Here is a 16451-nt window from a genome sequence, read left to right as displayed (position 1 = left end):
CCTTCTGGATACTGGGTTCACCGTAGAGTTGGGCGAGCTCATCGTTCATCCTTCGCCGCCACACACCGTTTTCCTGCACAACGCCAAAGATCGTCCTAAGCACCCGACGCACAATGGTCGGAAAAATACGAAATTTGGCTAGTTTAAAACTAGTTTTATCGCCTTGATCGATGAAATATGCAATCTGGATATGTTATTTGGCGTTTTTATTGTTTTAAAAGGGGTTTTTCACATATTACGTAACTTTTTTTAAAACAATTTTTATTTCTAGAAAAGTAATCAAATTTGGATGAAAGCACAAATTTTGTTTGTATTTTACCGAATTTGATAAAAAAAATGTATCAAGAGTGGTTAAATATATTTAAATCAACTTTGTATGAAAAATATCGTCAAAATGTATGAAAATATTGAATTATTCGAATAGCTCTAACTTGAAAATCAGCAAATTTCTGCAAAAAATTGAAACGTTTTTTGTAAGATATAAGGATGTTTTTTGATGTGCAATACTCGAAATGGCGGTGACATGACGCGACAAGAGTTGTTTCTCATGTTCAAAATCATGAAAATTACTAAAGTGTAATATTGATTAGTATTAATACTTCAACAAAATATTGTTTTTCCATCCTCATGCTTGATAGAAGTGTTGAACCATAAGCTTTAAGATAGTGCGTTATTTTGGGGAAATATTGCATTCCTTAAATATGAATTTTGTACTTTATTTTATTGGTACATTTTTCAATTTCTGAAATTCATCCAATTTGACGTTATAAAAGTCAAAGAAATTTAAATTTTAGTACTATTTCAATTAAGAATCATAATAATATAATACATGAGGTATATTTTAAAATGATAAAATCCATAAAAATCTTAAAAAAAAAGTTTTTGGTGGTTTTGCCGCCCCTTTATATGGAGCCCGACCATTGTGCGACGTTCGAAGACTCCAAGTGGACCTCGAGCATCGTCCACGTTTCATGCCCGTAGAGGACTTCCAGCCTTATGAGCGTTTTGTACAGGTGTATGTGTTACGGGTGTGAATATATTTTGACCGCAGCTTCTTGTGGAGGCCATAGTAGGCCCGACTTCCACTGATGATGTGCCTCCGTATTTCACGGCTACCCAGGTAACCAATAAGCATTGCAATAAGCTGCGTAATAGACTACTTACAGCATTTGATCCGCTTGCTGTTCTATTCAAGCAGTTTGGTTGCTTAGCTGCCTTAAATTAGCATAAACTTTGCAATTTAAAATCTTTAAGTTGTTAATAGGCATTTCAACTGCAAATGGTATTTTCAGCATTCAGCAATGGAAATGCTATTTTGTTGCTGTTCAAATGCAATGATAGAGTAGCACAGGTTGTATGTTACATGTTTGACATTGTATTTTGTCTCGCTTACACCCGTACCTATGTTTGGTCATTTTAAAAGCAAAGAATGCTTCACGGCAGCAATTAGTCAGCGTGATTTCCTATTTTATTGAGAACTGTATGCTGGCTGGTGTCACAACGAAATATGTCGCTAGCTGGATGGGCCTTAGGGATTGAATATGATTTCACCAAAGACAAATTAAAGACCTCCATGTCTCCTGCAGTTGCCCAAAATTTTATGGCTCACAGGGTAATCTAGAATGCCGTGAAAAGTGTACTGCGATCTGTCAAAGTTGGGTACCTTTTGCACTACCGAGGGACCAAATGCAGTACTAGAAGTGGTACCAAATCTGAGTCCGAGTGGGACGGACCTGATTTCACTGAACCAATTTTTCTCTGGTTTTAATATTTGGAACTTATTCCCCCATTGGCATTCAATGATCCCAACCTCACATATCGAATACCGAAGGTTTTCATAATCTGCTTGAAGCTAAATGAATGAACAGAACGCATCTTAATTAATGCACAAAATCACTATATCATGCGTACACTGCAGCGCGAGGCACTTCAATCAGCAACCACCGGATCATCAGTTTGAGCCCCAATCAGCAAAAAACATGCAGCAGAACAGTGAAAAGTATCCAAAAAAAATCCAACGGCAACGGCGAGAAGCAAGAGAGGGAGGAAGGACAAATGTTTTGTTTCGCCTTCTCGGAGGCGTTACGCTTTTTTGACAGAAACATGAAACGTTCCTGAAGGTATAGCACTAAAGCAGCCCGTTATTTCGCCAAAACTTGCTTTGAGATAGCACGTCATGCAGCTATACGGTCAATGAACACTAAATGCACTGTTGTATAGGCATATATAATGCTGCTTCAAGTGCTCATTGGTTACCTGGGCTATTTACGATGAAGCAAATATTATGTTTCTTTTATCTCCTAGACCATTTGAGAGACCCGAAGAGGTGAATTGTATTTAATATACCAACTTGGTTACAGACAAATAAATACAATAAAGGTTAATTTTACAAAACATTCCTTTTTTCTTTTGAACAGTGACAAAAAATAAGTAATGTTACGCTCTTTATGTTTTAAGCTGTCCTTGGTATTGCATAGGTTTGTTTAAATTTGAAAATGTTTATAACCTTGTACGGCTAAACAGAATAATAAATCTTATTTAATTCCCATCTAATTTTTTTTTTTAATTTTCGAAGAACGTGATTACATGAAAGTAAAAAGTTTTGATACAAATACTCATTATTATCTCAAAATCAATCCTTTAGAGATAACTACAGGTTAGCTATACCAATGATTTGTTGAAATTATTTTAGGAAGTATTTTGATGATTCCTCGACAGATTTCACTGAACTCAATGTAAATTAAAATTCCTTTAGGTATTATTTTTCATCCAAAAATACTTACCAAATATCACCCAAGTTTATTTTGATCTTAAATAATTCATGTCTCCTGGTAATTTATATTCAATTATGCCATGGATTTTACCAAAAAAAAAAAACAAATATTATACGTATCCAGAGAATCCTCCAGGATTTCATTGAAAGAAAAACGAGGAATTTCAGCATAAATTCTAACCGAATATCGTGAGTATCATTATTAACAACAAATTCATTTTTCTAGCAAATCCTTTTGGATTCGACCTTCATTCTTTTTCTAGGGAGCCCTTCTAGGATTCGTTCATTAGTGCAAGGAGTTCTTCAAGTGATAAAAGCAGTAATTTCCTCAGAAACTCCTTAGCGATTATACCAGTTTTTTTTTTCAAGTATTCTTCGAAATATTCTTGCAAGATTTCTTTTAAAATTTCTTTCTCAAAAAATCCAAGAATTTAAGGAATTTCGAAAGAGCTACATGCAAACATTTTTACTTCAGGTTTAATCTCTACATGGTTTTTTTTTTTTCAATGTTTATACCAAAATCATCGTGAAGGATACTTCTATGAGTTTCACTTAGAAATACTCGTCAAATAACATCAATGATAAAATCAAACATTTTATCTTGATTGCCTCCTAGATCTCCACCAAAAACAAAGAACTTTTCAGTGATTTGCGAATTATAAAATTTTAGGAACTTGTTCAGTAATTTTGTCAGATATTTTCCTACATTCGTGAGTCCTCAAAGAGTTCAATTAGGAATGACTAAATACCGTACAACATATTGAAAGTCACCTTTAGAAATCCTTTAAAAAACAATCATACAGAAATTTCTGAATTAATCGTTTATTTTTTTTTTTTTTTTGATTCCACAAGACGAAGCATCAAAATCTATTTCCTGGCGTAGATCCTGGCCCTCGTATGGGTGAATTTTTACCTGTGGAATATTTTTTGTCCTATCAATCACAAAATTTTCTTCCAAATGTTAACCGTTTTCGAAAAAACGGGTGAGTTCGATAAGAAAAGGCATATTTTAAACCTCTATTTAAAAGGCCCCCAAATCAACTTCCGCACCGGGCCCCCATAACTCTAGCCACTGAAGCAGCGGCCACTGTAAATTGGTTTGTGGAATTTACAAGCTTGTCATCAATGGTCAAGAGCTCTACGTTTAGTTCAATGTATCGTAATAAGACAGTTTGATCACATCGCAAGAAACGAAGCATGTTTTAGTGAAACCGTTATGGAAACATCGTGATATGTATACCCTGAACAAAGCGGACATTTTAAAATCAGTTGGGTTAGTTCTCCTAAAAATATCGTTTGGAATCTCCAACACTGTGGGACACTAGTATTGTTAAGTAACATCTGAAATCCGTTTTGTCCATAGGGTACCGTTCACGCCTGATATCACTTATCATGAAATCAAGTTGCACTTTTGTTCACGAAGTATGTATTTTTAGATTCCTGCGAATGCTGGAAGCAACGATTAGAAATCACGGAATCGATAAAGATCAATATGACAAGAAAAAAACACTCAAAGTTGGTGAATACGAAGAAATGAAATAAATTCAATTGTAAGAAGGACATTGTGTCTCTCGTGCATATTATGGGAAACACGATATGTTTACGCATAACTTATAGATAGAATGCTGATTTCAACGAGAATCTACCAACCACTTCGCTGTTTACGTTTTGTTGATCTTTCAATGTCAAATTAATTCTATATGGCTTTTTAGATGATAATATGATGAGGCACTCAAAGTTCTATTACAATCAATTACACCATCTCTTGCCAATAATCTCTGAGTTCTGAGCCCCAAAAAAAGTGTGAACATTTCATTATATCTTTTGTACTATCAACTTAATATTTACCATTTTAAACATCGTAACGGATGGAAATTTCACTGAAATTGTCAACAATCGTTCCCGCGTGCGTTCACTGTGTCGGCGTCCTCGTGTCGCCTATTAATCGAAACACTGCGAAAAATAAAAAATTACAACGCGCGCCGGCCGACCGACCAACCGATGGTGCTGTGTTAACCGTTTCAAGTACAATCAGTGACTGCTGCGGAGGTGCCCCAAGATCACTCGGCTTGGTTGGGGTCTCTCGCGCTCCAGACCAATAATAATAATTGTCCATTGGCATCAGTGTGCAAAAGAAGCGCATTGCCATCGCTCCATCGTCGACCGTCAATACTCCAAGATATGTACCCAGGTATGTGCGATTCATATGCGATTTATTCAGACCGGTGCTGAGCGATTGGTGATGCTGATCGATGAAAGTGCATCATACTGTGTGTGGAGAAGATTATGGACCGGTCTAACGCACATACATGAAACTCTTCCAGTACCAACTCTGAATTTCAGCACAGAAATGCGCTGTTCCAAAGTGGCGCGTTTTTATACAAAGATAGGACAAAACCTCGTCAAATGCCTCAACCGAATGAAAACGACAATTTACCAACTTTATTTTATGCTCGAAGTAATCTTAACCCTTTCTACCGCGCGTGGTAAAGATGGATTAATTATGGGTGAAATTACGAAAAAAAAAACTGTGGTCGGCTAGGAGTCGAACCCAGGACTCTTGTATGCTAGACGAGCGCTTTAACAACTAAACTACCGAGCCACTATGCCAAGAGTTCTGAGTTCGAATCTCAGCCGAGCACGTGGATTTTCTTATACACCACGCTTAATGAGATTGATTTATCGATTTTGAATTTGTAAATTTGAAGCAATCACATTTTGCTGACTCGACCACACTTATGATGGCGTCAAAAGTCGATATTTGTTATCGATCAACCTAAAATTTTGGAGAAACATCGTAGTACAGAAATCTACATAAAAAGTTAACAGGCAATTTTAAGAACTGGTCCGACCAAGCGCCACTGTGCATCCGCTGAGTCTGATCATGCAGCGAGAGGCTCAGTAAGCAATCGAACATTCACGGCATCAACATACTCTCCTTCGTTCAATTGGTGTCTCTGTACAAACAACCATCGGCGCATATTCGGCCATACATATTGCAACTTTTTTCGGGAGGTGAAGTGTTGCTGCTGCTGCTGTGAGAGTGTGACCCAGTTTCGGAGTCCGTTCCGTGTCTACGTGCTCAAGAATCCGTACCTACCCCAAAACATATGGAATTCCTCGAGCATCCCAGAACAACCTTGGGAGCGAACTGCATCTTCCCTCACCACACAAGTTGTAAGCGATAGGACAACGCAATTTGATTCGGGATCCACGGGCATTGCGCGTTGCACGTAAAACATGGCTACAGTCCGGTTTTCTACCCACTTGCGTAAACACAGCGAAAGGCACAGGCAATTATTTGTGTGCACTAGCTGAATTGAGTGAAACCTGTTATCATTGCGGGTAGGACGTTGACATAGCTTATTCTTATTTTTATCTTGAGGATACTTCAACACGGCAGATTTAATGCCTGAAGCATCGTTTGGTTAGAGTTGCAATCGTGGCGTCTCTTGTTACGATAAGTGCCAAATACTGCAGAATTCGTTTTCATTAAAAACAATCGAAGAAAAACATCCCATCTGTATCGATCCATGATCGGCAATATTTCGTAAGTTGTAGCAAGTTTGATAAAAACCAGCAGCGAACGAGATCCCTAAAGAGAGAGCGTTGATAAAACCCATTTCTCTCGCTTATATACCATTGAGGGTGCTATTTTACTGGCATGATAAACAAATCCGCATTATCCGATAACAATAAAGTCCCCAGGTTTGGAGTTTGTTTAGATGTGTTTTGTCCAATTCTGGGAATGGTAATGGTAGTAGGCTTGAGTTTTTGCGAAAATCACGTGGCTCTTCTAATACAGTAGTTCAAAATTGTGAATCTCATCAAGTAGCCTATGTTCGGTACATGAATTTCTTAAATCAGTAGTGTCAGCCTTCAAGTAAATGCGGGAAATTCAGCGGCAAATATTACGGTTTGTTTGAAAAATTTCTGTTCTGCGGTAGCCGCCAAGTTCTACCGCAGCTGTCAAAGTTCTACCGCAGACTTGAAAATCATTTTATCATTGAACGAAACCAACTAATCAAAGTATGCTTGTAGAGTCCAAAGCTTTGAAAAACAGCTGAAAACAACAGTCATCAGCGTGGTTTCCAAGGTATTATCGCAACCGATCGATGATGCTTTGAGAAAATCAGTAATGTGACAGCTGCGGTAGCTTTCTGTTCAACCGTAGAACGGAAAGTACCGTGGTGAATCAAAATCCGGACGGTATCAATATCCGGACACTCTGATAACATTGATTAAATAAAGGAAAAAATATATGTTAATATTTTTAATTTTATGCATCAATTTTACCTTTAATATTGTTTATCATTTTACTAAAACTTGTGATCTAGTAATCATTGCCAAATGATTGATAAAAACAAAAACAGAAAATTTGCTCCAGTCAGACACAATTTCTTCCCAGTGCAAGTTTTTCTCGGTTACGCGTCGATGGAAGCTCCATCCAGTTCGGGTTGATAATATTATGATTGATTTCAAGTTTTTCAAAGGTGTTTTCAACATAAGTGCGAACGGAATTATTAATTAACAATACAGTGACATGAAACTATAAATTTGGGTAAAATGCTATTATTTAAGTGTTTAAATTGACTGTCCGGGTTTGAAGACGAGTGGCTCGAAATCCGGACGAGATAAAATATTGCTGAAATTGGCATATGTGAACGAAAATTTTGATAGTATTTTGAAGAGAAAACTTGCAGAAGATCTAGTTGAAGTGTTATGTGACCCCTCACTCCGTTTTAAACACCTGTATTATTTATGTGAAACCGCAGTTCTAAACACAAGCGTCCACAGGAATTCTATGACTTCAATTGAGGTAATAAAAACACAAATTTACTTATATTTCATATATTTTTGAGCAACGTAGAGTAAATGAGTACATCAATAACATAGCAAGGTGGAGTTTAATTGGATAAAGGAACACTTATCACGTATTTTACAAAAATATTTCATGAAATTATACAGCTGTCCGGATTTTGATTCACAAGTGTCCGGATTTCAAGACAAGGCTTGTTCCAGGTGTCCGGATTTAAGGACAAGACAAGAATTATTGATTTACCTATTTAAATGATAAAATCTTAATTTTCAATCAAAAACTCATTATTGTTACTTATATAAGATATGAATCTATATGTTGCAACACAGAATATTGTGTAATTCTAGAGATAATCTATTTAAAATCGAGTTTGAACATAGGTCCCTGCTTAAGCGTCCGGGTATTGATGCAGCACGGTAATCTCTACAATTGCAATAGAACATTTTCCTACAGTAGTTTTGAGTTGCCCTTAGCAACGGGTGTTTTGCTTTTTTCAACTCATTTTGCCTACAGCAGCGATACGCGTGAGTTTCACTCTCTCCGCTGAATGTGATTTGCTACGCTTGCCTCGCTTGCCTACTGTAGTGTGAATTTCAGAACTTTTCCCAGCTCTGGTTTTATCATGCACTGCTTTCCCAGATTCAATCAAAGCTTTAGCGCCAGATGATAAACAAATACTTATCATGGGTTGCTAATCATGATTATTATAGAGAGCGATAAGTGAGAGATAGGGGGGCATGGGGCAAGAGCGACACCCGGGGCAAAAGTGCCACCTCTAATTTCACGTAGTTCAAATCAGTTTTTTGATGTTAAACGCAGGATAAGAATAAATTGAGTACTAATTGAGGGTTGTGTAAATATTACAGTTAAAAATGTTTAGTACAAAAAAATAGAAAAATGTCTTTAACTCACCAACGCGAAAAATGCGAAATATTATAAGAATGTAAGACTGGAAAACAAGGTTTGACTCCCAATTAATATTGATTTTTGATGATTTTCAATTGTTTAATATAGCTGTGAGGAATTTTTTTTTCGAAAAAGCCCTTTTGACATTAAGTTTTACATCTATAAAAACAGTATGTCTTATGAGGCAAGAGGGACACCGCAATTTTCTCATATAACATCAAATAAACTTTTTTTTTCTTTTTTAATATTGCATTAAATCATGTTTCCTACTAAATAAAATCAAAATAAACCATCTTGGACACTTAAAATGTTTCTGAAAATTTTTACTATTATTGTTACAGTCAAATAAGATGAGAACAAAATTAATTTCGTGAAATTACTTTTTAACTATAAGTCAAATTTTATCCCTCAGTTTTTATCTTTACTTACTATAGAATTTATCGTTTAGGCGGGGATATAATAATATACAAAATTTGCGGCATTTTGCTCTGAGGTCTTCTTGCCCCATACGAGTGGCACTCTTGCCCCGAGCCTCGTTTAAAAACCTCATAAGAAGGGACATTTTCAAAAATCTCAAATCATCATGTGTTTCTTATATTTTTGAAATCTATCGATAACATTATTTAGAACAACCATGATTTGAACCTATAGTCTAATCCACCGATGTACTAAAATCACTCGGTCTGAGAATTGTGACACTTGAGCGGGGCACGCTCCCGTATGATCCCCACGTGATCTGGACCCGCTCTAGTGTCAAAATTCTTCGACCGAGTCAGTTTAGTACACCAGTGGATAAGACCATATATCTTAAGGTGTCCTTCTTGCCCCCAGCCCCCCTACTCTCAATTTTCTCAGGATGCAATCCTGAACAAAATAAGTTAATCCAGAACGAGTGGTCAAATACCAAATCTACACTCTCTGAACAAAATGTGTTGCCATCGCGCTCGTATTCCAATGCAGAGCTGTCGGATCCAACGATCATTATGTGTGTCATAATGTAAACGCTTATTACGGCGCATGTTTTGTATGTAAATACACACACTGTTTACAACGTTTGCCTGCTTCTATTTGTTTGAACATTTTGGAGACTCAAATGTTGAATCATTGTTGCAAGCTCTGCGCTGTTTACCCCCACCGGCTCATTACTATCTACCTCGGCTGTTTGTTTTGACAAGATCACAAGTGTTTTCAATTTTTTGAATGAAAGGCATACCTCAATCAGTTTGGAATTTTTATTTCACAAAAAAGAGCTATGTAACCCCTACCGGATTTGGGTCAATGCCTTCATGGACCATTGCAATTGGATCTTATTCATTTTAACGGACCATGCATACAATCACCTCACGAAGCCTTTCACTTCTTGTTTTATTTTGCATCTCCAAACTCGCCAGTTCTTCTGGTAAAATGTCAAGTTTCAACCCATGTCCGGAAAAAGACGCACCACATCAGTGGTAAAACCTGCGCAACGAGAATTACACGTTTACGGCAGAGGGCCACCGGAAGGTCCTTGAGTAGACTCCCAACTTTGGCGCGCCCCAAAGTTCCAACACGCTTGCAATTCGATTATACGCGTGCAGGTACCCACTAGGAAAACCGTTTAAGGCATTACAAAAAAACAGTGCTTCTGTTGAAGATGGTGACCGGTGCAGTTTTTGAGACGCAGTCAGCACTGTTTATGCTTCTGTTTCTGCTGCGATGGACGCATTGCGCGGTGGATGCTTCACTGCCGCCAGTTGGATGCATACAACATTGGAAATATTGTACCACCGACCACCCTCAGGCACAGGTTCACCGATTGGAGCCATTGAAGTGGAAAACGAAAACAAAACTGATAGATTAACGGTATTCTTTGCTCGGGTATCGCCGGTTCACGTACCGCATAATTGGCGCTGGTCAGTATTTATATTTCAATGACAAGCGTGAATTAACATATCGTTAGATATTTGCCTATGTTAGGTACTTTCGATTTCAGCTTGAAAAGTAGATAATTTATGCAAATTACTACATTGAGCAAGTATTCTTGAGTTTGATCGTACACCCAGCCATTTTTATCAGCCGTGATCAATTCCATAGTATAGTCTGATACTCGAGCGTGTCCAAAGACAATGTTACTTTTCTTACGCTGTATTATTCTAGACGATTATTCAATGCACCATCCAAAGAATTTGTAAGGGTAGTTGATAATCACTTCATGTTACTATATGATAGGAAGCAATCACTTGATTACATCAATACTTGCATATAATCGTTTCATGCGAACCCTATGAAAAAATTCTACGATCAATTGCTAAAGGAACGCTTACATAAATGTATGCATGATTTTTTTTAATACTATTATTAGGATAGTTGTTGAAAATCTAAAACTTATCAAACATATAAAGATTCTCAACAAATTTCGGAAATAAATTATTTTAAGAAATTCATTGGTAATTTTGACAACTGATACGGGATTTCTTCGACCGGTTGTCAATGAAATCGGAGAGGAAAACGCATGTAGACAGCGCAGCTCCGCGAATGTGTTTTCAACTGCCTGTCACGTTTTTTTCGCGTTCTGGATGGATTTCACGCAATCCCGCTGGTGATTCGGCCGGTGCTACGCCACCCGTAGTTTTTCTTTCGTTTGTGATAAGTGTGATTCAGATGAGAAATTACAGCAGTTATATTGATATAACATATGATAGTAAAATTCTCTGTTTGAAAGAATACATTTTTAATAGGGTAGAAACACCACACAGTGGCCCATAGCTGACCAAAAATCAAAAAATGAAGTTTGCAAATTTCTTCTCGAAATGTTTTTCTTGATTTCTTCATTATTGAATAACAATTCCCCAAAGTTTCAGATCAATCGGTGTATATTTCGATTTTTCACAGCATGTGACCTGGAGAAATGTCAGCTGAAATTGACCCTTTTGAATTTTTCAAATTCCAAGTTCTATAGAAATTGCAGTTTCTGTACTAAACCATGACCAAATTTTTCTCAACCGTTCTCATTCGAAAGAATATATCTTAGGCTTCGTTTTGAAGATGTTTCGAACCTTATTTGACATGTTTACCATTTGAGAATGTCAAGAAGTGTATAACATAGAGCTCCTTCAAAATGAGGCATTTTTCAAAGGTGGTGCAAGATATCTAGGAAACGCTCTAAAATAGTCATTAACCCCTCAATGTGTGGCACTTGCGCTTTTTTGCGCCGAGGTAAGAAAAAAATATTATTAGTTACACTGCGAATCAGACCATTAGACCATCATACTTGTTATAAATATCGCATTTTTTACCATACCTCCTGAATAGACTTAGATACCACCTTGAGTTTGCCCACGATATTTAACTCCAAATTGGCATCCAAATAATGACGTTTCATTTGATTTTGATCTGGATACGGATTTCATTGATTGAATTAAAAAATATGCTATTTTAAACTAATTCTGTCAAATGTACCGGAAATATCGATTTTCTGTATCAACGACTATTTCTATGAAATTACCACTAAAAATCATGTTTTGTCAAATAATTAGCATTTTCACACGTTTTGAGTGAGAATTTCACTTTTGGCCAGCATTTGTATGGAGTGCGGCCACTGTGCACCGGTTTTGGCTATACGCCAGTTATAGCCATAGTGAATTATAAACCGTTTTACATAGTCAATCAGCTTGAAACCTTTTGTGTTCAGTAGATCACGTTCTTATGATCGAGCTACATTCGTTTATTCGTCCAAATTGATTCAAAACATAAGAAAAACAATTCATTTTCCTTATTATTTTAACTCCCATACTTCTAATTTGGCAATGCTTCTCCTAATTTGGGCACTCTCGTAAAAAATCAATGTGATTGACCAATTTAGGAACCGAAGTTAATTCTCTGGCCAAAACTGGTTCTGGCGGCCTATATTGACCAATCAGTTTTTCAGAGCGAAAAAATAAATTTAGCTCAGTTTCGATATTTTACATACGTAATATGGATTGAAAGCTTGCATTTGACATATTTGTGGTATAAATATGGCTTCCCATATAATTTTTATTGACATTCTTTCTTAAAGTGGCCAAAACCGATACTTTTACCCTAGTGGAAACCGCTTCTTCTATGATCGTAGATGTAGGAGTGATTATTTCAATCCAGAATCCACTGTCCAGTTTTGCTATTTCCGTCCAAAGAAATCATTGTGTAAATTGCACTTATATTCGACGGCAACATTTCGTACAACACATGTGGAAAAACCTTTTATATAACATCGTTTTTCATACGCAGCATCAGTGCGCTACTTTTGGCGATGACCAATTGCGTGACGAACGGAATCATTTGCTTAGCTTGGATTTGGTGAGTTTGTTCCAATTAAAGTACTTATTTACAAGGAAACTAGGGCTATTTCAGAGGGTGGGATCAATTCGTTATCTCGTTTCAGAGAGCGAGCAATGACGGTTAAACCAAAGCTCTTTAGCTAGGACACAAGGTGGAAATACCTGTGCCCCATCCCTGGAAGCCACGCGCATGGAGTGACATTAAATTTCTTAGCAACGTTTACCGGTCGTATCACTCGCTTATAGTCAATCCTAGACCATTTCCTTCCCTATTATCCAACACCTTGAGGTGTATGAGGACGTTAGTGAGTCGCTGGCCCCCTTTTAAGTAGGTCCCTTTCCTCATAACAGAGAAGAATTGCGTGGCCGGCAATGGAAATTGTCATGTCTTCTCAATCTGACTTTGAACAGCTATTTCATCCAAAATAGTTGTTCATAATTAATTGAAATAAGAGTGATAAGTCAATAACATGACAATTTAGGTATGCAATCTACGAAATACTTCGTTACCACGCAGCGCAACGGTTCAATGAAAGCGGAGAGGAATTCCAAAAAGTATACTTAAACGAATTTAAAGAACCCATTCTAGACATATGGTTTGAAAAATCCTCAATTATAGAACTTTTCGGAACAATACATGAACAAGATTATGTAGTGAAAAAATAAAGAAATTTGGTGCAGCCGTCTTTGAGTAATGAGCTTTCAGGTTTCTTGTACCACGCTGGCCAAATAAAGATCTTGAAAACTTTAAAAAACATCATATCGTAATTTTCATATGTCTCCAAGAATACTCAACCGAATTGTATGATTTTTTCAGAGTAACTTCTCATTACTTGGCATTGTTCTGTCTATATTTTACTTTTTGGATAAATTGAGAAAAAAAAATAATGGCCGCCAAACACATTTTATATGGATATTGTTGGTCCCCCAAAGAACATCGGAATATCTTCAAAAATAGATCACCAATGATCAATATCAACTTGGATCCTTAAACTAGAAGAGTTTTTGCAGAATTTGTGAAAAAATGGTGCAAAACAACTCTGTGACACTATCTCGAACACATAACGGAACTCCATTAAACCATTTACCAGCAGCATCAAAAATTTTAAAAAGAAATAGCGATAACTTTTTTGTCAAAAATCCTTCCTTTTATTCAATCTGTGTTGATACTGGTCATCAACACTAGGAGCCCCGTGATCAAAAACATCTATATGGATTATTGGCTATATCTCAGCGATGGCTCGGACGATTTTAGAAATTATGTCCATATCCTCAAGTGTTGTACGAATAGAAGAAACTTTTCCTAGGGGTGTTTAAATTTTCTCTAAAGTAATCAAACCAATACATTTTTTTTGTTAACTGAAACTGCATGAAAACCGCGTCGAATCTCACCGGAAAAGTTACTATTTTAAGTTTATCAGATACAAATAATCGTGAATAACAAAATTTTAAAACAAATATTTCGAGCATCCCTAACGAGGCAACTTTGGGTAGGGCTCTGATTTCAACAGCTAATCCTCTAGTGCTTTGGATATGTATGCAAGAGGTTTGATATCCTCGACAAAGTATTTTCAAATAAGTTGCTCTATGTTTTGATCTAGATTACTTATACACACTTAATTTAGAATGCCGAATTCTCGACTAATTTAAACCTAGATCCGCACAGCCGACTAAGGGCCCATTCACAAATTTCATAACGCTGAAGGGGGTGGGTGGGTGTCCTCGTGATGTTACAGTTCATACAAGGTTCGAAAAATATTCATACAAAATGCGTTACGAGGGGGTGGGTGGGTGTCAAAAATGACCGTTTTTAGCGTTATGAAATTTGTGAATAAACCCTAATCAGCAAACAAATTTCCTGAGATCTCATGAAATAAAAGCCGAATATCAGCAAATCGTGCTTCGTTGCTAAGCAACCAGACAATTTGTTAGCAGAGTCTCGGTTAAAATTGGAAAACCGAGATTCGCACAGCCGAGCTCGTGAAAAAATCTAAGTGTGTAACTGATCTAGATAATTTTTGTATTTTATTATAAACTTTCTTGTTCAAAACATCAAGATATCTTAGTTTTTTAACCTTTAAGTGAATGCGTTTGGGCAGAAATAGTAATTTATTACTTGTTTCAATTGTGTACCTTTGAAACATGTGTCAAAGCGACGACAAGTAGTTTTTCGACATAAATTTTACTGTACAAGAACAGTGTCTTTGTTTGAACAGAAAAAGGAACTCTGGTCTGAAAACTTCTTTGTGATTAAAAAAAATCACAAGAGCCCCTAGTTCTTAAACCAATTTGCCTGTAAAAACGAATTCAAATTCAAAATCCCCTATTTTTGCATTCACGTTAAAAAGAAAAAAATTCAAAGAAAATCAAATCCTAACTTTTATAATGAATATATCCACTTAGAGAAGCTACAGCTATGGATCCAAACACTATTTAAAATGAACACATACTTTAAAAACAGACAAACAGACGTAACACTAAAGAAATTTCCATCGACCACTCATTTAACGATCATTTCAAATTCGCTATGTTATAAATCTCACAACCAGAGGCGCGCGCATCGTTTTTCTATTGCTTCGACCATTTTCCATCTGATCGCAATGGCAAAGATCTGTGAGAAATGCTCTCTCCCTATCAATGTCAACAACGAATCATTCACAGTGTGTGAAGGGCATTGCGCCCAATGTCATACAGAACATGTCCGGTTCTTAGTATGTGTTTGCTTGTATTGTTTGATGACGACAAAGCTGCGAAAAATTTTATTCACATTCCATTTTTTATAACCTATTTGCCTACATATCCTAATTAAATGCGATGACAGGATTTTTATTTTTTTTATTAATTTATTTACATAAATTTTATTTTACATAAATTTGAATGTAATTATTTTACATATTTTTACATAAATTTGAATGTAAAAGACTTTTAAATATGTTAGAGCAGAAACAAAAATGTTTCATTACACCTATAATTTATTTTATCTACCTAAACAACTATGAAAACTTATATTGTTTAACCTCTTGCAGGTCAATTAACAATTATAGCCAAGTGGTTAGTGTCCAAAACCTATTGTTTGTGTAATTTAAGTAAAAATTAGTTTTGAAAGTAATCCAGCATTTAACGCTCTACTCAAACATACGCACTATTTCTGCGCAGTGAAATTTATTTAGAGAAACTACATATCATCGTTTTGAAATCCAATATTTAGGCAAATAGTATTGACTAAGGTGATTATAAAACGAAGCCAAATTTTGAATTTTCAATTGCACAAGACTGGAGAATCTGATAACAGTTTGCGTTGAAAATCAATCAAATTACTTGCTTACTGGGTGTAACCAATGGGATAAATTTTCAACGCGGAACGCTGTTTGGTTCTCACGTCTTGTGCTCTTGAAATTTAGAGATGTGGCTTCGTTCTATAATCACCTTAAATAGGTATTCCCGTGGTTTTTACTTGAAAGCAATTTTGAGTGTATCCAAAAATAACTATTTCTGCCCAAACATATTCACTAGATTTCGACAAATAAAATAATGCCACAAAAACTATATGCCATTGCTTTGAACATTGTTTTTCAGGCAAACGGGATAAAAATTTAGGGTTTTTAGTAAAAGAAGTTTTGAGTGTAATCCGAAATTTTTATTTTTGCTCAAACATGTT

The 16451-nt window shown here is 36.3% G+C and overlaps 1 protein-coding gene across 2 annotated transcripts in view; it reads right to left on the bottom strand.

The window, feature by feature from the left end:
- LOC5573254 (alpha-tocopherol transfer protein-like) overlaps positions 1 to 16451 on the bottom strand; it is an 80637-nt gene that overhangs the window by 14544 nt on the left and 49642 nt on the right. The window contains exon 1 of one of the 2 annotated variants that reach the window (XM_021847230.1): positions 4622 to 4813. The exons of the other annotated variant lie outside the window; for it this stretch is intronic. Coding sequence (XP_021702922.1) covers positions 4622 to 4633 — 12 coding nt within the window. The 5' untranslated portion in view covers positions 4634 to 4813. Of the gene's footprint in view, positions 1 to 4621; positions 4814 to 16451 lie in introns of those variants that run through there. 2 annotated transcript variants of the gene reach the window in all.

The sequence above is a fragment of the Aedes aegypti genome, chromosome 2, assembly GCF_002204515.2.
Source record: "Aedes aegypti strain LVP_AGWG chromosome 2, AaegL5.0 Primary Assembly, whole genome shotgun sequence".
NCBI lineage: Eukaryota > Metazoa > Arthropoda > Insecta > Diptera > Culicidae > Aedes > Aedes aegypti.
This window is presented reverse-complemented; position numbering and strand designations above follow the sequence as displayed.